Consider the following 24,137-nt stretch of genomic DNA (forward strand, 5'->3'; position numbering starts at 1 on the left):
TTTTTTCTCATGTCCAAGAGATTATTACTATGTTGCTTCATTTCAAGGAGTACCTCGTATACTCCAAGAAGATGTATTTTGGTACTTGGATGGCTTTAATGTGTCACTAATCACAGTGGGTGCAGTCCACCGTACCATCGAGCTTGCCAGACACCAAGCAGTCATTCATCAGTCCTGTCCGGCATTATTTGGACCTGTCATTCACTTTATTTATTATTTAGTGCCATTTCAGTCTTTCTGTTCAATCTCCCAGTGTAACAGTTGGAATAATGGGACGATTCGGAGTACAACTAATTTTTCATCCCTGAATTAAGGTATGTTTTTTCAAGCCATATCTTTGAAGTGCTCCATGGTTTCTTGCGCTACACTGTCATGCTGCCCGACCCCAGTGCAACTCAGTGTAATCAAGCACAACTGTAGGGACGGAATCTTCCGGCAACTTTACCTGGTGCAACAAAGTCAAGGTTCTTCACTGATTGATTTGTTTGCTCTTTCTATCTCAATGTCCACACGTTTGACGTATTATGCCAGAGTCAGAACATAGAGAATCGATGTAACTATTTGCTTGAGTCCAAACGTTTAAGATGGTAGAGAATTCTAAATGTTGAAATGTCACCATAATTTTGGAGAGATGCAGCTGCATTACCCATTTTTACCCCTGATGCAGCCACCTCACTAACCAACTCTCCAAATCAGCTAGCTGGCTAAACAACTGCTTGCTAGCTAACTGCTCTGTACCTGCATGCAAAAACATTGCAGTAATATGATTTGATGGACGGATATTGGCAAACTACCTCGGGATAAGCAAGGGTGACAACTCCCCCTCAAAAAAACATTATCTAAGACTTGTAACGTTAATGCAAACAAACTTACCTTGCCGCTTCAAGACTAACGTTAGCACGCTTGAATAGGCTTGAAAGTCTCCCAGCTAACTATCTGTGGCTATCTGACGTTAGCAGGAGTGTCGGTGTGTTGCTATTGACTGTTGCTGGGAGATAACTCTTCTTCAATCAACGCAATTAGCTAGCTGGGTACTGTGAGATGACGGAGGTCCCCCTCAGATCGTGTTTTTTGTTTGTTTTCTGTGCACCCTAGCTACCAGTCCCGGTTGATGACAGAAAAAAAGTATTGGGTTTAAAAGACTAGCTAGCAGTCTATTTACATGAGACGTCCAACCCACTCACACGACTCGCCCACCTCCTCTTGCTATTGGTTATCTTGATTACGTCCATGAATACGCTCGCACACGGGGTCATAGAGAATCCAGTGGGCCTGATCTATATATCCATTTATTTTGTCTATCTGTTTCCAGAGGTGTATACTATGAATGAGTTAGCCAGCTAACTTTGATAGAACAACTAGAAATAGCTATTGATTCTGAAGCTAAACCACTGAGTTTCTAAACCCAGAGACGCAACATCGCGAGACTTCCGGGAACGCTTGCGAACCAGACCAGTCCTGGGTTTGAGAAGTCAATAAGAGAAGTGAAATGTTCTTCCTTAGTTGTTGATTTTCTCTAAATCTAATGGTACAACCTAGGTCCGAGGCCATGTCTTAAGTAGTTGGCCATGTTATTACATCAACCTCGTGAAAGTGACAAACTGACACGTTTTAATTTTCGTCAAAAATAACTTTATATCGAAGGAGTGCCTGTGATATGATGGAGTGCACATGCGCCGTTTGGCGCGAGAACCATTAGACCCAATGACATGTTACTACGCATTAGTTAAAGTAGCCAACATCGCCTAAAAGTGTGATAGGCTAAAACGGCTTCTCCAATAAAAATCCCCTGTCTTCAGTGTTTGATTTAGGGCGAGGTTCGTAAATTCAAACCAGAGTGCCAGAATGTAATTTGCATCACTGTCAATGACACTTATTTTGGAGGCTAAACCGCAAAGTCCACTATTTTGTGGCTGGCTTCACATAGATGGGTCCGACAACCATTGATCAAATGAGAACTGTTTTATAAAAGAGGGTTATTTTTAGATGATGACACCTAGCTATATAGTTAGCTAGCTGACTATATAGCTACTGAAACAAATTGTTGTTTTGTTATGTTTTTGAGGAAGAACATTGTTTGCATCCATGAGCTAGCTAGCTTTTTTTTATGACCAGCACTGTAGATGCGCGAGACAACTTCACCAGCATCATAGCATACGTATCGATGAATCATTGTGACATATGAAATACGAGTGATGGTGTAATCAATGTGTAATAACTATGTAAAAAATTAATGAACAGGTTCAATTATTATGTGACGTGTAATCATAGTCAGGTCCTGATTGGTCAACAAGCTTATTTTACGTGTATCTTTTTTGACACGCAAAGACGCAAACGGCGTTCCATAGGTTGTTGGTAAATTCAGACTGGATCCGAGCTTTCTACCTTCACAACGGCACCCAAGCTAACTGGCTAACTTGCTAGCTTCTTTGAGAGAACACCTCACTCTGATCAGTGTACTCGTTTTAGCAGAGGGTTAAGCTGTTTTCATGTTATCCAGAGCTTTGGCGACTAACTGTGCTGCTGGTAACAATTGAATTACGCTCTTTTTGCCGAGACCGGTCAAATTCAACGGGTGTTGATGATTCCTAAATTAATCAGTTATTCTGCGCTCTGGCACACTCATACGAGTGCTCTGAAATCGGAGTAGATAGCCAGAGTGAATTTATGAACGCACTCTTAGGCAGGCGCTCACCAGAGCTGAGAACAGGTGTTGTGCCGAAAATCTTCCCCCTGCCTGAGTCAAATACTTTCTGTGACACACATCAGTCAAATACTTTCTATAGAACAAACTTCACGTCAGGATAGGCAACCGAAAATAATAATGAATGTATTTGTGTTATATTAAACATAGAGGAGGGAGTAAAATGTTGGCAAGCAATAAACGTTTCAGAACAACTATGGCAGAATTATTATCCTTACACTTTCAAAAATATTAGTCGAATAAGACATGTGAGAGATGAATTTTGGGAAATAGATTTATTTATCTACTAATACAAAATCAGTAGCGGATTTAGGGACCGGCGACATGGGCAGCCGCCCGGGGCGCGGACGCTGAAGGGGGCGTTCGCCCAGGGCGCCATACAAGCTAGAATCGCCACATACACTTGAAACAAATAGCCATATCCGAAAACTGCAGACAAAAATGCTTTCTGCTACTAAAATCAGTGAAATGTAGGCTAAACTGACAACGGAATGAAGAGCAGAAATCTCAACAGGCAAGCAGGTCGCAGCAATGAAGAACGCAAAGGGGGGATTCTGGCAGGGGGGAGATTTTCGGCACAACACCGGCACCTATTTCAGTCCACGGTTGCCTACACTGCCCATGTTCATACTGTAGTCTTCAGGGGTGTAAAGTACTTCGGTAAAAATACTTTAAAGTACTACTTAAGTCGTTTTTTGGGTATCTGTATTTTGCTTTACTATTTAAAATGTTCACAACTTTTACTTAACTACATTACTAATGAAAATAATATACTTTTTACTCAATACATTTTCCCTGACACCCAAAAGTACTTGATACGTTTTGAATGCTTAGCAGGACCAAATGATCCAATTCACGCACTTACCAATAGAACTCCCTGTTTATTCCAACTGCCTCTGATCTGGCAGACTCACTAAACACACATGCTTCGTTTGTTAATGATGTCCAAGTGTTGGAGAATAGCCCCTGGCTACCCCTAAATCAAAAAAAACAAGAAAATGGTTCCGTCTGGTTTGCTTAAAATAAGGAATTTGAAATTATTTCTACTTTTACTTTTGATACTTAAGTATATTTTAGCAATTACATTTACTTTTGATACTCAAGTATGTTTAAAACGAAATACCTTTACTCAAGTAAAGGTTAATTGCTATATTTAATTGCTATATTGTAATTACTTCGCCACCATGGCCTATTTATTACCTTACCTCTCTTATCCTACCTCATTTGCACATGCTGTATATTTATCTACTATATTATTGATTGTATGTTTGTTTATTCCATGTGTAACTCTGTGTTGTTGTATGTGTCGAACTGCTTTGCTTTATCTTGGCCAGGTCGCAGTTGCAAATGAGAACTTGTTCTCAACTAGCCTACCTGGTTAAATAAAGGAGATTTTTTTTAAATTTTTGTTAAAAATATTTTATTGGGTGACTTTCACTTTTACTTGAGTCATTTTCTATTAAGGTATCTTTACTTTTACTCAAGTATGATAATGTGATACTTTTTCCACCACTGACTGTTTTTGGCTAAACTTTGTTTCTGGTTGTTGAGTCAATTAGCCCATGCTCATTCAACTCATCTTTCTAAAAAATAAAACGTTATTGCACAATATATTGATTCTGCTTTGTAGTATATGCTTCTGGTTAATGTTTGGAATTTACTGTGTGCTATTCGCAATACCCAACGTCAATCAATGTGCACAGGAATGATTTATACACTGAGTGTACAAAACATTAAGGACACCTGCTCTTTCCATGACCAGGTGAAAGCTATGATTCCTTATTGATGTCACTTGTTTAATCCACTTCAAACAGTGTAGATGAAGGGGAGGATACAGGTTAAAGAAATATTTTTAAGCCTTGAGGCAATTGAGACATGGATTGTGTATGTGTGCCATTCAGAGGGTGAATGGGCAAGACAAAAGATTGAAGTGCCTTTGAACTGGGTATGGTAGTAGGTGCCAAGCGCACCGGTTTGTGTCAAGAACTACAACGCTGCTGGGTTTTTCATGCTCAACAGTTTCCCGTGTGTATTAAGAACGGTCCACCACCCAAAGGACATCCAGCCAACTTGACACAACTGTGGGAAGCACTGAAGTCAACATGTGCCAGCATCCTTGTGGAACGGTTTCGACACCTTGTAGAGTCCTTTCCCCGACTAAATTAGGTTCTGAAGTCAAAGGGGATCGGGGGTGGGAGGGGGGGGGGGGGTGTATGTACTTTCAGTGTACATACACTAGATGACTGACACGGGGTGCTGTTTTAATGCCACCGCAGATCCATCTTGGTATTCCCCCACCATTGCTAAAGAAATGCATTCATTAATGTCTACATTTGTTCTATTAAAGACAGACACCTTAATACATGCTTTTACATTGTGTGAGTTAAGCTTACTAAATAGAATGTAAACGTTTTCCTTCAAGTATATTTTCAGTTTTGTTACTGTCCCCACTCCAACAAAAAAACTCAAATACACTGCTCAAAAAAATAAAGGGAACACTTAAACAACACAATGAAACCACACTTCTGTGAAATCAAACTGTCCACTTAGGAAGCAACACTGATTGACAATAAATTTCACATGCTGTTGTGCAAATAGAATAGACAACAGGTGGAAATTATAGGCAATTAGCAAGACACCCCCAATAAAGGAGTGGTTCTGCAGGTGGTAACCACAGACCACTTCTCAGTTCCTATGCTTCCTGGCTGATGTTTTGGTCACTTTTGAATGCTGGCGGTGCTTTCACTCTAGTGGTAGCATGAGACGGCGTCTACAACCCACACAAGTGGCTCAGGTAGTGCAGCTCATCCAGGATGGCACATCAATGCGAGCTGTGGCAAGAAGGTTTGCTGTGTCTGTCAGCGTAGTGTCCAGAGCATGGAGGCGCTACCAGGAGACAGGCCAGTACATCAGGAGACGTGGAGGAGGCCATAGGAGGGCAACAACCCAGCAGCATTACCGCTACCTCCGCCTTTGTGCAAGGACGAGCAGGAGGAGCACTGCCAGAGCCCTGCAAAATGACCTCTAGCAGCCCACAAATGTGCATGTGTCTGCTCAAACGGTCAGAAACAGACTCCACGAGGGTGGTATGAGGGCCCGACGTCCACAGGTGGGGGTTGTGCTTACAGCCCAACACCGTGCAGGACATTTGGCATTTGCCAGAGAACACCAAGATTGGCAAATTCACCACTGGCGCCCTGTGCTCTTCACAGATGAAAGCAGGTTCACACTGAGCACATGTGACAGACGTGACAGAGTCTGGAGACGCCGTGGAGAACGTTCTGCTGCCTGCAACATCCTCCAGCATGACCGGTTTGGCGGTGGGTCAGTCATGGTGTGGGGTGGCATTTCTTTGGGGGGCCGCACAGCCCTCCATGTGCTCGCCAGAAGTAGCCTGACTGCCATTAGGTACCGAAATGAGATCCTCAGACCCCTTGTGAGACCATATGCTGGTGCGGTTGGCCCTGGGTTCCTCCTAATGCAAGACAATGCTAGACCTCATGTGGCTGGAGTGTGTCAGCAGTTCCTGCAAGAGGAAGGCATTGATGCTATGGACTGGCCCGCCCGTTCCCCAGACCTGAATCCAATTGAGCATATCTGGGACATCATGTCTCGCTCCATCCACCAACGCCACGTTGCACCACAGACTGTCCAGGAGTTGGCGGATGCTTTAGTCCAGGTCTGGGAGGAGATCCCTCAGGAGACCATGCGCCACTTTATCAGGAGCATGCCCAGGCGTTGTAGGGAGGTCATACAGGCACGTGGAGGCCACACACACACTACTGAGCCTCATTTTGACTTGTTTTAAGGACATTACATCAAAGTTGGATCAGCCTGTAGTGTGGTTTTCCACTTTAATTTTGAGTGTGACTCCAAATCCAGACCTCCATGGGTTGATAAATTGGATTTCCATTGATTATTTTTGTGTGATTTTGTTGTCAGCACATTCAACTATGTAAAGAAAAAAGTATTTAATAAGATTATTTCATTCATTCAGATCTAGGATGTGTTATTTTAGTGTTCCCTTTATTTTTTTTGAGCAGTGTATATAACATTTTCTCCTTGAAACATTTAATTGAAATTCTGTAGAATTCCAATAATTCCTAGGAGTGGTTGGCTGACAAATTATGCGCGCACATCGATGTGGCCGGACGGCGTGCATTATTATTTCTGAACGGTCAGATAGCTAGCAACAATGACAAGAAGCTGCCATTTGGGGAATCGTAGATGGCTCATTTCAGATATAATTATCTTGTTCTTGATACCGTCTTGTTTTGACTGACATGCTAATATGGCTCAAATTCACTAGCTAGCTAACCAACAACTGTAACAATGTATTTGAGACAAGAGCTCACTGTGACAATGTATTTACAGTTGAAGTCGGAAGTTTACATACACCTTAGCCAAATACATTTAAACTCAGTTTGACAATTCCTGAAATGTAATCCTGGTAAAAATTCCCTGTTTTAGGTCAGTTAGGATCACCACTATATTTTAAGAATGTGAAATGTCATAATAGTAGTGATTTATTTCATCTTTTATTTCTTTCATTACATTCCCAGTGGGTCAGAAGTTTACATACACTCAATTAGTATTTGGTGAACATCATTACAGATGAACGTGGTACCTTCATGCGTTTGGAAAATGCTCCCAAGGATGAACCAGACTTGTGGTCTAGAATTTTTTTTCCTGAGGTCTTGGTTGATTTCTTTTGATTTTCCCATGATGTCAAGCAAAGAGGCACTGAGTTTGAAGGTAGGCCTTTAAATACATACACAGGTACACCTCCAATTATGTGAATTAGCCTATCAGAAGCTTCTAAAGGCATGACATCATTTTCTGGAATTTCCCAAGCTATTTAAAGGCAGTCAACTTAGTGTATGTAAACTTCTGACCCACTGGAATTGTGATATAGTGAATTAAGTGAAATGTCTGTAAACAATTGTTGGAAAAATTACCTGTGTCATGCAAAGTAGATGTCCTAACCGACTTGCCAAAACTAGTTAACAAGAAATCTGTGGAGTGGTTGAAAAACAAGTTAATGACTCCAACCTAAGTGTATGTAAACTTCCGACTTCAGCTGTGTGTACGTTAAACATTGATACAATAGTTTACATGTTGTCAAGTCTAAGCCAACCTGGTCTGTTTCACCCCATAATTGCACACACACACAGGTTTTGTTGGTAAACAAACCTGTCTATGAAGGACTGCTTCTTTTAGTGTGATATCCGGGATCCTTGGGACATCCCTACCCTACTTGAAGTTGAAACTTAAGTCTTAAGTTTAGGGTTACATGCCAATATGGCTGTCCGGTGGCTTTAAAGCCTCTCATTGGCCAATACATAGCATGAGCAATCTAGGGTTTGGTCCTCATTGTCAACTTCTGGTATTCAGCAACCACACAGTTTAACTAGGTACAGACCATAACACAATTGCACCTCTGATTCAGAGGGGTTAAATGCAGAAGATACATTTGGGTTGTGCAACTGACTAGGTATCCCCTTTATTGTACAATAAACATGGAGAATAAGATCTGCAAATGTGTAACTAAACATTGTTACAACTTGAAAGAATACAGCGACAAAGGTAAAATACTGCCTGACCATATTCTTGATAGCATTGTCAAACACTTGCTTTCATTGCACAGTATGAGGATAATGAAAGACTGGAGTCTTGGTATAGAAACACTGGTCAAAGAGTTTAATTAGCAAGAAAAACTGACATGAGTTCAGCAATGGAATGCATAATCTCTCATAACTTACAACTTTAAAGGGCAGGGGAAAGAGAACATTACAGCTAAACTGGCAAAGTCTTCAAAAATGAGACAAAGATCATGAACAGAAAGAAAATATCATTCATGACAGTTAAAAAAAAAAAAAAAAAAGTATGGATGGGGGAAACTGAAAATGGACGCAAACATGAAAGGTGGTAGAGCTGAATATGGTGTGGTCGGACGCATAGCGCAGCTCCAACAGACAGTGACTTCAATCACATACACACAAGTTCGGTACAAAACCACAACCAGCAGACTCTCAAGCATCTTGGATTCAAACAACTTGGATTCACCCTTCCACAAGTGACATTTAAAAAACAGGACAGGTGGGGAAAATGTATTTTCTTATACAGGGGTTCCTTTAAAACCCACAATAGTGGCATTTGCTTGGGGAATGAATATCCTAATAATACATGACCTTGAGAGCAGGGTTGAAGTCCATGGCCACTTTTGACCCACTCAGTACTTGTCAAAACAGTTACTCCTTAAATCTTTACCCATAAGTAAAATGTACATTTCAAATGAATTAATTGTTAAAAATGGCATAGTTTGTCATGTCAAACAAGACTGGTGGTGCTAAACAGAAATACCTGCTCTAGTATAAGAAAACTGTTAAAGAACAGTTGAAACGATTTTATAATGTCTGGACAAAACGCATACAGCACTGCACAGTGGGGTCTTTGTACAACTATGTTGTTTTCTACACCCAAACAGTCATCATTGCAGCCAACTAATCATGAGTTTGTAAGCATGCATTTAAGTCAGGTCATATGTTTAAATATAAATTTACTTCATGTCACAATTTCAAAGAAACATAATATTGTTATATCACATACACCAAACATGCGCATGGAAATGCATTAGGGTTTGTTTTGTTAAAATCCTGTCAACTCCCATCCTGGTTATTCTGTGCACTTCTAAAAGATAGCAAATATCTACAACCTTAAGTTGCAGAAGAATAGGCCATGTAATAAAGGGATGCGAGCAGAGAAGCACAAAAACATTGCCAACGAAATAAAGCATGCACTTCTCTTTCCATATACATTTTAGCTTAAAAATCATGTTCACTTGCTCAGACACCAGTAGTATATGTAAATATTATTTTTTTATGAAAACCGTAACATTTAAAATGAAAGCAGTGTAAGAGGAATAGTCAAAGAAAACACAGCTTACACAAATGAGCCTGAATCAAGAAAAAAATGGACAGGGGGCAAAACAACCAAAAAAATAAAAAGTAAGAGGATGGTTGTGAATGCTTGTTGAGTGTTGGCAGAGTGCTGCCCACTGTTTGGTCTTGTTTGGTGAAGGGGTTCTTTGGGTTTCACATTTTATTTTGCAGTCATCATTTGCACAAATTCTGAAAGACAAGATTGGAAACATTTGGAGGAGTGAGGCCACACATTATATTAGGCAAATGGTTGTCCATTCTGTAGGGTACTACATGTGTCTAAGCTGACAAGTGATCGACACAGGAACACAAACAGCTGGGTTTGGCCAAATGTGTGGAATTCTGGGATTGGGCCTGACCATATTGAAACAGTAAAAAACACATTTGGGAGCCATCTCAGGGGCTGTATATTTGTATCACAGAATTGTGGTATAACGCCATGTTTTTTTTATATCAGAGCCGTTTTCTGTTATTCAGCTCAATTATCTACACCTCTAATGATGGTGGAGAGCATGACTGAGTAGGACACTTGGATATCTTGATGTGAAGATCAAATATATTTCCGCACCCAGCTGCTTACCATTCATTATGCTTTTCAATGTTAAAACCTTTCATGAACATAGCATGTCACAACAGTTTGCCCCATCTGCACACACACGAGCCATTCTCCACATTGTCGTTTGATTACTGCAATATCATGGGCACTGACATTTGTCAATTGTTGCCTTAAAAATAAATCGTTATCAATTACAGAAAATTGACACTAGGAAAAGGCAGAGCAAAGCCTATCTAACAGAAGAATGATCAACACATATGATCAAAGGGGATATGATGGTTAAAATATTTGTCCTTTTTACTGTAACAAATGACTCAGCCACTCTTCCATTTTGACATAACAAAGGTGTGAAGAACATTGTCCAACTGAAGAATTAATACCTGAAACAACCTGCTCAGAAATATTGCAAAGACATCAAAACAAGGCAAGTTAAAATGCATGTTCTTGAATAGATTAAATCTGGTTTGACAGCATTAATTTTGTACATTTCATGGCTTGTGTATGGCCAACTGACTGAGTCGCAATTTTCTGGTTAAAACAAGTTTGAGACTAGATAAAAATACGGAAACCGACCTTCGTAGTTGACCTGTCCATCTCCATCGATATCAGCCTCCCGGATCATCTCGTCCACCTCCTCGTCTGTCAGTTTCTCACCAAGGTTTGTCATAACATGACGCAGCTCTGCAGCACTGATATAGCCGTTACCATCCTGCAACACAATAGAGACAGTTTTAGTTTACTGTTAACTAACATGCAGATCGTATTACTGAGTATTTCCTGAATTTTGAATGTCAAATAAACATGAATTTGGTCAACTCTGGAGAGGTTTGAGACATCCAATGGGAGTGATTGGACCCAATGGTTAATATTTGAAGCGCTATGACTGGCCAGTGTAAGACATTTGAACAGTCTCAAATCTGACATTCCCCAGTTTGGCTGACCTTGTCGAAGACTCTGAAGGCTTCTCTGATCTCCTCCTCACTGTCGGTGTCCTTCATCTTCCTCGCCATCATGGTCAGGAACTCGGGGAAGTCAATGGTTCCATTTCCTGTGGATCACAAAGCAAAATTCTCACAGGAGGAAAATAATGATTCTTACAATGTAGGTCTTTCATCCCAATCATCACAGTTTGCGTCCGAACGTTATCAAAACCCTCCATTGTGTGTTCATTCGGGGGGAGAGAAATGGAGAGTATTTGTGTCTCACCATCAGCATCCACCTCATTGATCATATCCTGCAGCTCGGCCTCTGTGGGGTTCTGTCCCAGTGAGCGCATCACGGTGCCCAGCTCTTTGGTGGTGATGGTGCCATCTCCATCCTTATCAAACAGCGAGAACGCCTCTTTGAACTCTGGATGAAAAATGTAGATTGTCACACTCCAGTCTACATTTCCATAATACAACATATTTCACTACACCCATCTAATGTATTGGACAATAAAACAGTGTAATATTAACTTAAACATCTAAAACACCATGGTCATGTTTGAGCAAAAATGGCCATCTTACCAGCGATTTGTTCCTCAGTCAGTTGATCTGCCTGAAAGTAACACATTGTAAATGACACCACTTGATTCTCAATTTTTCAAGTGCAAGAAAGGCTCTAATTTCTTTCAAATGCCACCCACAACATCTAACCCAAGAGTTAATTCCCATATTTTGTCCTAGGCTACAAAAAAAAATCTAAATGTAACAACCGCTAGTTACTTGTGACGTAGAACTTATGCCCATAAGTCTCTTAACCCTACTGCTGTGTTCCAGCAACTCTGAAAACTGTAGTTAATTTAATCTGATTGTCTTAAGGTTCCATGACTTTGTCCACACAGGGCATCTGAACACACAAAATACATTTAGGATGTTTTATTTAACTTTCGTACAACTGTGGTGTTCCCTGTCAAAAATGACCGGTCATTAGAAATGAACGGGTGAGACTACAATTAGTGTATAAAATTGAGTTCAGGCACATGCCCACTCAGACACACTTCCTCTCCCAAACCCCTACATGCATGTGTTTGAGCACACACCTCACTCCCCTTCTTGGCTTCCATGGCAACCCACGGGTTGGCATTCTCACAAACAATCGCAACATTGTTTCAATAATATATAGTACTTCTCTCACAGCTCTGGTATTTAAAGCTTTTTTTATGCCTTACTCATGACACTGGTGAGGAGAGAGTCCTTGTTAAACTTTGACACAAAGTAGTCTGATAAATAGCACAATGTTTAATTGTATTTGTTATAGTCAAAACAATCGATACATTATGATTTTTTTACTCAAAAACGTGTTGTATGAGCTCAGGTCAATGAGGCCTACAGGTCATAAATAGCAAATAGAAGTTCAAAACTTGTAATGTTCACGATAACTTAAGTTGATAAAAAGATCTAACAACATTAGGTGATAATATGTATTATTATGGATTTATAATCAGCTATAGTGGGGCAGTCATTTTGGACCGGGAACACAATTAACATGAAACGAACACAACAGGAGGGTTAAGTTGTATTATTGTATCACTAGTTTGTTAGCAAGTGATGTGTCAAATTAGACCGCCATGCTCCATATTTGGTGCAATATTAGACCAGGCGACAGCACAGTGCCTTAGGTAGAAAGCAACACATTGCATCTGGGGATATCCGGTATGAAATAAGCCACACCATACAAGTAAATGTTAGTTAGCTGTCTAAAGTCACAACACGTTGACGGAACCAACTACCGTAGCTAGACACTACTAGGCATAAACGGCATATACCACCCCACCTCGTCCTGCTAGCGCATTATCAACACGTAAGGATAGGCCTAGGCTAGTTAGCTGCACGAAACTAGGTAGCTAGTGACTAACTACATGTAATTCGATATTTATCTTACGATCGAAGGTAAATGTCGAGCAAAGACGACAGTGACAAAACCAAGAATAGTGTAGTGTGACAAAACAGCCATAGTTAACTATTAATGTTAGCTAACCAACTTGTTTCCTCGGCGTAGTGAAGTTGCCTAGCTACCTGGCTGCCTATGTCGGACACAACTGACGTTAGCTAGTTAACGTTAGCTAAATTACTGATTGACGCACATGTCTAGCTAGCTAACAATACATAACGTTACTGTAGCTCGTTAGCCATCATAATGTGTGTAACCAACAAGTCTGACGTGCTGGCTGTGGCTAACTAGCCAGCCAACACTCATTGCTAGCTAACGTTAGCTAGGCTATAGATATGGCGACACATACATATGTTAAGCCAATTCTATGAATCCAAAATATTAATTTAATCGGACAGCAAAGGGAACTTACCATGTTGTGATGTTATGTTGATTTGATATTGCTAACAATTTCGCGTTAGAGATATGATAATCAAATTTTCCACACAGTCATCCGCGCCTTGCGCTCTTTGCCGCTTCAAGGTAAGTATCACTCCGCGTTGGTTTAGATTTCAAGCCGGACACTGCACTCCCTAGCAACTCGGCTGTCACTATGGTGTCCGTGCGCCGAATAGAATAATAAAGAAAAAAGAAAAACAGAGCGGCAGAAATTGGATTTATCTGCAACCTGGACTATCCTTCTCGTCTTTACTAAAAAGTGGCGTTTTAACAATCGTGGTCAATGTTCGTATTTTAAAACTTTAACTACACAATAATGCTAAATCTCTGTTTCCCTTTTCTTTGGAAACGTAAACTCGCTCATGTCTATGTTTGAATGAGAAACCCAGCGACTTTATACGGGCCACACTGAGCAATGGCGCACATCAGCTGACCCAGTAAACGGGACTAGATTGGTTTTCAGCCACCTGCAATGCGTCATGGAGTCCTCGCAGGGAGTGGAGAGGCTGTTCCAATCTTAAAACCACAAAAACACTTGGCTAAATTTACAAATTGGGATCAGCAGCATAATGTTCAAGAAGCATACACGATTCTGTATAGCCTAGTCATATTGCATAGTAAGCCTAACATGGCTATTTGGAAACCTATTTTAGCGCAACCTGACAGTAGTTTGCACTGAGTTCCAATGTTTCTTCAGAGAAATCATCTGGACTGGATGAATTCAAATAATTGCACATAGGCCTATGCATTTTGAAGTGACCAATGTTGCAAACAGTATGCCCCTTATTTTTTCTATAGTAGAAAGGCCCTGTTTAGAGATGGAATCCCTGTATTGCATGTCGAGAGAACAATTTGAGAAATTCTATGATCGTGCTGTTCTTGTAGGTTTTGAAGTCCAACTCATTATTAACACATGATACCAGCTTAATTTAGAGCTAATTTGACCCCAATTAAGAAAAAACGAAGAGTTTGAGGTAGACAAATGCAGAGCTAGAAACCCCTTTGGATTTCATGGAAGGAAGGTTGACAGTTAGCACCCTCAGGACTACATGACACAGAAAATCAGACAGGCAGAAAAAGAAGACGCGAAGACACCTTCTCAGAAATATAATCCCCTTTTTAAGATCTCAATGTTGCTCTCAGTGTTAAGGTGTCCTCATCGCTCTGCCGAAATTGTGTGCAGCAGATCTTTTGTCAGTGACGAGGCTCTCGGTTTTTATCCCCATCAGTCATCACAGAGGCCCCTGATGCATTCTCCCTTAAACCCCCCCCCCATTTCCATCACTCATCTATACATGACAACTACAACCATTATGAGATCTGTGCTGTGCTTATATAAGACATTCCTTCAAAAGAATATATATGTACAGTACCAGTCAAAAGTTACATTGTAGAATAATAGTGAAGACATCAAAACTATGAAATAACACATATGGAATCATGTAGTAAGCAAAAAAGTGTTAAACAAATCAAAATATATTTTATACTTGAAATTATTCAAAGTAGACACATTTTGCCTTGATGACAGCTTTGCACACTCTTGGCATTCTCTCAACCAGCTTCACCTGGAATGCTTTTCCAACAGTCTTAGAGGAGTTCCCACATATGCTGAGCATTTGTTGGCTGCTTTTCCTTCACTCTGTGGTCCAACTCATCCCCAACCATCTCAATTGGGTTGAGGTCAGATGATTGTGGAGGCCTGGTCATCTGATGCAGCACTCCATCCCTCTCCTTCTTAGTCAAATAGCCCTTACAAAGCCTGGAGGTGTGTTTTGGGTCATTGTCCTGTTGAAAAACAAATGATAATCCCACTAAGCGCAAACCAGATGGGATGTCGTATCGCTGCAAAATGCTGTGGAAGTCATGCTGGTTAAGTGTGCCTTGAATTCTAAATAAATCAGTGTCACCAGCAAAGCACCCCAACACCATAACACCTCCTCCTCCATGCTTCACGGTGGGAACCACACATGCAGAGATCATCTGTTCACCTACTCTGTGTCTCACAAAGACACGTTGGTTGGAACCAAAAATCTCAAATTTGGACTCATCAGACCAAAGGATTTATTTCCACCGGTCTAATGTCCATTGCTTGTGTTTCTTGGCCCAAGCAAGTCTCTTCTTATTGGTGTCCTAGTAGTGGTTTCTTTGCAGCAATTCAACCATGAAGGCCTGATTCACACAGTCTCCTCTGAACAGTTGATGTTGAGATGTGTCTATTACTTGAACTCTGAAGCATTTATTTGGGCTGCAATTTCTGAGACTGGAAACTAATGAACTTATCCTCTGCAGCAGAAGTAATACTGGGTCTTCCTTTCCTGTGGTGGTCCTCATGAGAGCCAGTTCCATCATAGCGCTTGATGGTTTTTGCGACTGCACTTGAAGAAACTTTCAAAGTTCCTGACATTTTCCGGTTTGACTGAACTTCATGTCTTAAAGTAATGACGGACTGTCGTTTCTCTTTGCTTATTTGAGCTGTTCTTGCCATAATATGGACTTGGTCTTTTACCAAATAGGGCTATCGTCTGTATACCACCCCTACCTTATCACAACACAACTGATTGTCTCAAACGCATTAAGGAAAGAAATTCCACAAATTAACTTTTAACAAAGCACACCTGTTAATTGAAATGCATTCCAGGCAACTACCTCATGTAGCTGGTTGAGAGAATGCCAAGAGTGTACAAAGCTGTCATCAAGGCAAATGGTGGCTAATTTGAAGAATCTCAGATCTTTTTTTTAACACTTTGGTTACTACATGATTTCATAAGTATTATTTCATTTTGATGTCTTCACTATTATTCTACAAGGTAGAAAATAGTAAAAATAAAGGAAAACCTTGGAATGAGTAGATGTGTCCAAACTTTTTACTGGTACTGTATAAATAAAAAATGCTTTTCACTAGTCCACACCATGAAAACCCATGGTGTGGAGGCCATTGTGAACCCACATTTATAGTAAGGGGTAGTTTGCTAGTGTTTTAAACTCTGAATGAGGGTTTGTGATACAAGAGGTGAACTGGTTTATACACTAAGAAAAGCAACCACACATCACTAGTGTAGTATAGGTTTTTGTGACCTTGTGTGCATTGTGTCAATCAGCTAAATTTAGATCCATTACACTTAAAGTGTACGAAGGATAACCTCCCCCCCCCCCCGATGGAAATACAAAAACAACTAGGCCAATGGCAGTCGTATGGCTTGAACGTCATCATTGATTGTTCCTCCCACAGAGGCTTTTCCATCCTAGACTGATCAACAAATAGATTGCACATTTTTACTCTTGAAGGCATATATTATGCTGAATCACAACCATCTCATAATCCACTTCTGTGGGTGCAAACAGCAAGAGTCAATGTGTCCGTCTATAGAGGTGTCTCCCCAGGGTTGCCATATAAATGCTCAATAAGTGTTAAAATAGTCAGGTGAGACAGAGCTCTCCCCATGCGTATCTATAAATAAAGATTTCAAGAGACGTTGAAGTGCACCTGGTCCTGGATGGAAGTCTGAAAGTCTGAATTTTGTAGGGTGGATTGAGGGCTAGCTTTAAGGTCTAATTTTCACACAACATTGCTAGCCTAAATAAAACAGACTAGTAAAGGTTGTATTCAGTTTTATTTATTTCCCTGTTTATCATGCCAATTTAGTATGAGGAAAGAGTTTCAGCCCCTCCACCTTTGATGTGTTTTACACTTCCCTCAGCTGCAAAAGCAATCAGAGAATTCTTGAAACGTGAGAAAGGAGCATTACTTTTGAACACAATTACAACATTTCAGTAAGAGACGAACCAAGCCCCCCCCCCCCAAAAAAAATAAACTTAAAAAATGGCCAATAAAATACAACATTTTAAAATGCTCAATTCAATCTGGAATGTATTTTCAGTAACAGCAAGATAGACAGATTGTTGTTGAGGCTTGACTGGTGCTTGCGATGAGGACATTTGCGTTTGTATGTCAGACCAATACCGTATTCTAGAATACATAATTCACAGCAGTTACTATTTTCTAAGCTAAAATTCTGACCATTACCAGTGTGACTAACTATTTTTCAGACATAAAAAACAGAATGCCCTAAAAAAAATCCAATCATAAGTGATTTTAAAATGGTCACCACAGAGAGACAACTACTTTCACATCAATGCCCACATACAGATGGTGCTGGGATCTCCCCCCTCTCTAGGCTACGTAGGGGAACTGTAGCAGGACAGCCTTTCCTGGGCCCAACTCCAGTGCAGAGAGCCCCACAGCACTGTCGGGGGCCAGGTTGGCCTTGTCTGTGCTCACCTGGACCACAGCCTGAGTAGGCCGGTCAGGGTGGGCCAGCTGAAGGGTCACCACGTCGCTGCCCCAGTTGAAGGCAGCGATGTAGCGCCCACTCTGGTCCCACTGGCGGAGGTAGGCCAGGGCAGAGGTGGAGTTGAAAAGGGGAATGTAGTCCCCATGCTGCAGGGAACGCTCTCTCCCACGCAGGTCACTCAGTGTCTTGAAGAAGGAACGGCAGGCGAGCCTCTGTTCTTTCTCCTTCTGTGGGTGATAAGAATTAAACATTAATTTCCTTGCTTTGCCAACAGTTGTATTTTTTTTATCTGAATGAATGTAATGTGCATTAGTGTATATGTATTTTTATTCACAAACAGAATGTGTATGCATTAGCATCTCACTTACCGTAGCAGTTCCATTTGTCTCCTCATCCTCCAGGGAATCCCACAGCATCTTAGGGGACTTTGTATACTGTTATAAAACAATTAACACCAATAAAAATCAAGACAAGATATCCTTTTAAAAAGTGGGACTCATTTCTCCAAGGCTAAAGCTGTTATTTGTTTTGTGATACATTAGTTACGGAAAACCCCTGCTCACCTCATCAGCCAGGGCAATCTCATCCCCATAGTTGAACACTGGGGTTCCGGGCAGCGTGAGCAAGAGCATCTGGTTGAAGTTAACCATGTCTGGGCCCACCAGTGTGGCCAGGTGACCCTCCTTCCTGTCCCCAATGTTCCAGGCTAGCTGGGTCTGGTTGTGGGAGGAAAGCAGCTGCTGGACAGTCTGAGCACGATCCAAAGCGGTCATGGTCTTAGACCGGAGGGCCCCGGATAGGAGTAGGTCCACCCCAGTGGAGTTCAGCAGTTCAGAGACGTCAACAGCAGAGGTCTTCGCAGTCACTCCAATCAGAATCCTGAGCAAGAAAGAAAAAAATGCATCCCTTTACTCAATGAATGTTATCTACACAAGTCACACAATGTACCCATTGTAATAGAATTAAGATCCAGTATCAGCTTTATTCTCGGCAGCAGTCAGTGCAGTTTCCACCACTAGAGGGCACAAGTTCCCAAACAATACCTTCACTAAACCACCAGGGGGCTCACATGCATAACAATCTACTCAGAGGCCCAGTTGAGTGATGTACATAATTGTGGACATGTACTTACCTTCTCTTTCCTTCCGCAGTCCCATTCTGGACAATGGCTCTAATGTCAGCCCAAAGAGACGGAACCACGCTGGCCACGCGCTCTACACCAGACAGCTGGATCCCATCCACACCTTGGTTCAGCCAGAACACCAGGGCAGACTGGACAGAGAGGGTTTACATATTATTAGATAGACACACTCAAATACATTGTTGGGACTGGGTGAGTGGATTTAATGAGTTCACCGAGAAGAAATGCTCCGAACGCTTACCTTGAGTCTCTCAGCAACGTCGGTGACACTGACGTTAGAGAACCATGGTCCGCTTCCCAGATAGTTGGGAGTCAGATCCAGGATCACATTGATGCCTGTCAGAAAGGGGCGAGAGATTTAGTCCATCTGAAATTCAGCTGACCAACAAAATTATCAGCTTCAGCAGGCAACGAATGAAATGGCGGTATAAATATAGACACTGTACTCACTCTTCTTGTGCGCAGCTGTAATGAGGCCTTTGAACTGTTCCAGATTGCCAGCGTCAGAGGAGATCTCCACAAACTTCAGGCCGACAGGGTTGTCTGCGGGGGCAACATGGATGGGCCCAACCACAAGTCCCTTCACCTTCAGCTGGCTCAGACTGTCAAGCTTCTCCTCCACGCCTGTTACACATTAGAAAACGGCTTACTAAGTGTCCATTCATGTATAATTAACACGCTACTGAATTAGGGAGAGCACAACCTTCAGTATGGATTTTAAATCCCATTTGTAAGAAACATTATACTGTTCATTGTCACCTTTATGTAAATACCTCATTTTCTATAAAGCCCTATCAAGTGAATAGTAACTGCCAACTGGAGGGTAATAGCTCTGCTTCGACCAACAAGTTCCAGACAGCCATTGTGTTGCCCTGTTCCTGGTGTGACTAATACCCTCAAACAAGAAACCTGCCAAACCAGTCATTGAGGGTGTAGCGAAGGAACAGGGGAAGAAACTGGATTCTGCTGGTTCAGCAGATCCACATCCCCCAGAGTGGAGTCACAGAAGTGGGAAACTTGTTCATTTGCAAATCTGACTTCAATACTCCTATGGCACACACTTGGAAGTGCTAAAGCACATGCATTTTAAAATATTATGTCTAGTCACATGAACTGCACCAGACCCAATTTCAGTGTCCCCAGAACTTCACTCAGTAACCCCACCCAGTCTATGTGGTTCAATATACTCAAAGTACTACTTAATATAAGCTGTCTGTGACCTAGTGGGTTTCACCACAAATCTGTTATTCATCGTTACCCGTTTCAGTGACTCTTACCCTTCAGATTCTGGGACTCGCTGAAAGCTTGCACATCTCCAATTTGGTACAGAGGTCCATAATTCCACCAGTTCATGGCAGGAAGGTCTTTGCAGCGAGGTGCTTGAACAATGATGGCCACAGCGCCAGCCAGCATCCCCAGCCAGCCCAGCCAGAACAGAATCAGAAGGGCCCATCGTGTACGGACCCACCTTTAGGAGAGAGATTATTAGTCATGCAATATTATACCCTAACTGTTGCATAGCAAACACCCATTAACCTATATTTTCTATTGAGCTACAATGTATTCCAGGTCTCGATGTTTCTTACGCAGGTGTTCCAGCAACTCTGAGGAGTTCCTCTTTGGATAGACCGGTAAATTTAGTCTCAATCTCCTCAGGGATTTTCACTTTAATGCTGCCGTTCTTCTCCGTGCCGGTGGGAGAACCGGCCTCTCCGTTCCCTGCCCCGCCAGTTATTGGCCGCTTCTCCTGGTCCATCTCATTCAACTCCACGTCCTTCATGTCCACCTCGGTGTCCTTAGTCATTGTGACGTTGGTTATGGTGAGATTCTCTATAAAAAGTAAGATAACAGTATAATTGCTGCCGGGAACAGTTGTGTCTGTCACATTGGGCGTGTTCCTCTGCCCAGGCGTTGCTAACGCATGCCAGATCGTACACCGCCTGGATAGGTATTTTAAGTGTCTGCGAACCACATGTTTATAGGCCCCTTTGTGTTTGCAAACAGTCTCACGAGGGCGATGCGCGCAAGGTAGCGGCAGAACACGGGGGATTTATATTGTGGAACGCCAGCAAAAAAAAGCGTATGTTAATTAAAGCAAGAATCAAAACATAATTGTAAGGGTATGAGAACCCCCCAAAAAAAATATTTACTTAGAAACGTACATCTAGGCTATGTTGAATGGCCGCAGAAGGCTTTGTTACTGCAGCCAAGAGTCACGCGCATCTGTCCCTGACGTCAGCGTGTCGTGGAAACGGGTCAGTAGCGATCGGTCAGTAGATTACGTGGCATTCAACCATTGTTCGACTTATGCAACGTCCGAGCAGCGGAAAGAAACCATGTGTGATACACAAACGATGGTCTTATAGAATGGCAATTGTATGAAACATTGCATCATCTTACAACAAAACACCGAGGCAAATATGGTAATTACAGTATAACTGTGTTTAATATTGTGACATAATTGAAAGGCTAATATATCGGATCTGAGTCAGGGTGGCAAAAGGGGTTACATTCCCATCGCGCAATAGGCTAATTGTTGACTTGATCATCGGCAATTGTTAAAGCAATTGCCACCAATTCAACGAGATAAAATGTAGCCCAACATCCTCATTCAATGCCTCGTCGGTTAAATGGTTACAGTAGACAACATCCTTTGAAACATTAAGATATAGGGGGCTTGCAATCTAGCGTGCGTTAAACCGGTTTGGTCTAGTTTAATTCTAGTGAAGGCATGAGGCACACATGCACCAAGCAGAAAACAGAACAGGCAAGGTGCCATAAAATATATACATTTTATTTTTTATTGTCACTACATAAGTAAAAACGTAACACTATATTTACATTATATAGTGGGGTACGAACAGTTGAAATATGCCTGTATAAAATCAAAATAATTTTCTGTCACTGGACAAACCAATGTCGCAGGCTATGCGACAAACAGTCAAAGTAGGCCTCAGGAAAACAACCCTCACTTTAGGATACATTTTTTATTTGATGTATTTAACCTTTATTTAACCCAGTCTACAAAACCCAGTCTACATTCACATGAACGTAATAAGCAATCCATCATTACCTGGTCAAGAAAACTGGTCGTGTATTTTTCAGTGCGAGCTCATTTACCTCGTTGCTGAAGAAAATTGTTGATGTACAGCATCCGTGAAGGGCTGTTTATATAGCGGTGTAGTTTTACCACCGCCCAGTTTTAAGGAAGTGCCGACATCACAAATTGCAGATTGATCAATTATGAGTGTGATCAATGTCATCTTTAACTTCAGCACATGCTGACATAACACAAATTCGATCAATTGTACAGTGGACCATTTGAGACAAATCGATATGCATTTCATGGTTTGGCAATTCGGATGTTTGCGTTTGAGAAAGTCCACCTTAAGCGGTCCGCCATTGGCCAGACGTGCATCCCCCATCATGTTTTCATGAGTTGACAAGAAATGACGCAAACAACCAGTGGGAAATAGATCTCGGTGCTCTATATTTGGAATAACAAAGGAGGATAGAACTTTCAAATGGTGAATAATATTATAGGCCTAGTGATCTCCTCTTTAATAAAACTAATTATATTTCTGTGATATTGTCTGGTTATAATTTCCATCCATCCTGCTAGAAAACATCTGCAAAAGACAGAAATTGGAGTTTATGGAAAATATACGATTGTGTTCAAATTTAGATATTGTCACTTTGATATACTGAAATTAGTGAATGATTGAGGACAGTAGGCTACTGTACCAATAGTCTAAAACATCCAAGCAAATAAAGCTCTCAACCTTTGACCTAGAAAAAGCTATTTCCTAAATTGCTGCAAAAATCTCCTGTGTTCATAATCCGTCTTTCCATTTTTTTCAACTCCAGACTCCTTGGACTTGTTTGTGTTATTCTCAAGAACATTTTGGTTATAGGCTATTTATTTATATTGATTCACATTCTCAAGTCAAAGCAATGAGTAGAATAACTAAACCTGTTAAATGTAAAGTCATAATGTAGATTTCTGCCTATATAGACATACACAAAAGTAATTATTCATCATGAGAGGGTCATAAACATTACCTAGTAATGCTTATACTGCCAGAAAAATTAAAATATCACCTTAGTGGTATTTTTTAGTTTTGTTGATTTATACATTGCTGAGGTGTAATCACCATTGAGGACACAATGTCAAGTACACAGTACAAATATGTGAAAAATGTGATGTTTGATTTTTTTGGTAACACTTCATTTTAAAGGGTCCTTGTTACAGTGTGCTTACATATGTAATTACACTGTAACAAGTATTGTAGTTAATTGTAATAACCTAGTTACACAGTAATAACAACATGTATCTGGTGGTAATTGCAGTCTAATTACAGAGGTGCAAAAAGAAATGCTTGTTACCATGCTTGTTTCAAATGGGCAATTAGACTGCAATTACCACCAGTTACATGTTGTTATTACAGTGTAACTATGAGTTATTACAATTAACTACAATACTTGTTAGAGTAATTACATATTTAATTACACTGTAGTAAGGACCACTTAAAATTACGTGTTACCGATTTATTTTCCCTATTCTACAAAAGTGGGGGAATAGGGCTTGAAATGATGGATATAACTGGACCTGTGACTTTGTGGCTATGTTAACTAGTGAGACCATTGAGAGTGGAGGCGGCATCTGAAGGGGACAAACAGCAATTTCACGGAGTGTACAGCAATTAAGGTTGCACTGTCCACAGAGTGTTCTGTACACAAAAAATGTCAATCAGAACCTGTCCAGAACCGCTCAAAGTCATTTAAAAAAACAAAAAACAATCTGGATTACAAAATCTTTACTTTTGAAAGACCTTAAGAAGAGATGAAGAAAACACCAGGTGAATGAATTAAAGGCCTATATATGGGTAATAATACAGATAGTGATCAAGTTACTGCATCTCTTTCTATCTTGACACAGTTCTGTCCAATCCACAAGACCCATCATGTAATCTCCTCACAAACTATGTGGTCCTGTTTGGCTCAGTTGGTAGAGCATGGCGTTTGCAATGCCAGGATTGTTGGTTCAATTCCCACGACCACCCATATGTAAAAATGCATTCACTTGTGATTGTAAATTGCTTTGGATGAAAGTGTCTGCTAAATGGCATACTGTATGTTATTATAGAGAGATGTCTGGTTACAACCCAAGATTAGAGTTCAGTGACAGGGG

At 41.0% G+C, this 24,137-nt stretch overlaps 3 protein-coding genes across 3 annotated transcripts in view; all 3 read right to left on the bottom strand.

The window, feature by feature from the left end:
• LOC106603157 (pyruvate carboxylase, mitochondrial) overlaps positions 1–1,305 on the bottom strand; it is a 95,343-nt gene extending 94,038 nt beyond the window's left edge. The window contains exon 1 of the mRNA XM_014196466.3: positions 874–1,305. The gene's annotated coding sequence lies outside the window, so the exon portion shown is untranslated. The remainder of the gene's footprint in view (positions 1–873) is intronic.
• A 7,941-nt stretch (positions 1,306–9,246) lies between these two features.
• On the bottom strand, positions 9,247–13,896 carry calm3b (calmodulin 3b (phosphorylase kinase, delta)). Its single transcript, XM_014196468.3, has 6 exons — positions 13,488–13,896; positions 11,710–11,740; positions 11,408–11,551; positions 11,143–11,249; positions 10,775–10,910; positions 9,247–9,834 (listed from the first exon to the last, which is right to left on the bottom strand). The coding sequence occupies exons 1-6, from the start codon at positions 13,488–13,490 to the stop codon at positions 9,806–9,808; spliced, it is 450 nt and encodes a 149-aa protein (XP_014051943.1). The 5' UTR covers positions 13,491–13,896; the 3' UTR covers positions 9,247–9,805.
• A 3,209-nt stretch (positions 13,897–17,105) lies between these two features.
• Positions 17,106–22,216, bottom strand: slc3a2b (solute carrier family 3 member 2b). Its single transcript, XM_014196469.3, has 9 exons — positions 22,020–22,216; positions 20,533–20,776; positions 20,224–20,414; positions 19,397–19,570; positions 19,188–19,282; positions 18,938–19,077; positions 18,369–18,684; positions 18,174–18,239; positions 17,106–18,032 (listed from the first exon to the last, which is right to left on the bottom strand). Exons 2-9 carry the CDS (start codon positions 20,748–20,750, stop codon positions 17,685–17,687), a joined length of 1,548 nt encoding a protein of 515 aa, XP_014051944.1. The 5' UTR covers positions 20,751–20,776; positions 22,020–22,216; the 3' UTR covers positions 17,106–17,684.
• Positions 22,217–24,137: the final 1,921 nt, after the last annotated feature.

The sequence above is a fragment of the Salmo salar genome, chromosome 04 (genome assembly GCF_965601325.2).
Source record: "Salmo salar chromosome 04, fSalSal1, whole genome shotgun sequence".
Classification (NCBI taxonomy): domain Eukaryota; kingdom Metazoa; phylum Chordata; class Actinopteri; order Salmoniformes; family Salmonidae; genus Salmo; species Salmo salar.

Excerpts from the sequence above, each read along its gene's own strand:
- calm3b (XM_014196468.3), bottom strand. Across the intron at positions 11,552-11,709 it reads GACTGAGGAACAAATCGCTG|AGTTCAAAGAGGCGTTCTCG; the intron begins GTAAGATGGCCA and ends TTTTTCATCCAG. Across the intron at positions 11,250-11,407 it reads CAATGAGGTGGATGCTGATG|GAAATGGAACCATTGACTTC; the intron begins GTGAGACACAAA and ends TGTGATCCACAG.
- slc3a2b (XM_014196469.3), bottom strand. The coding sequence starts at position 20,750 with ATGACTAAGGACACCGAGGTGGACATGAAGGACGTGGAGTTGAATGAG. Across the intron at positions 19,283-19,396 it reads TACAGCTGCGCACAAGAAGA|GCATCAATGTGATCCTGGAT; the intron begins GTGAGTACAGTG and ends CCTTTCTGACAG. Across the intron at positions 19,078-19,187 it reads ACGTTGCTGAGAGACTCAAG|TCTGCCCTGGTGTTCTGGCT; the intron begins GTAAGCGTTCGG and ends CTCTCTGTCCAG.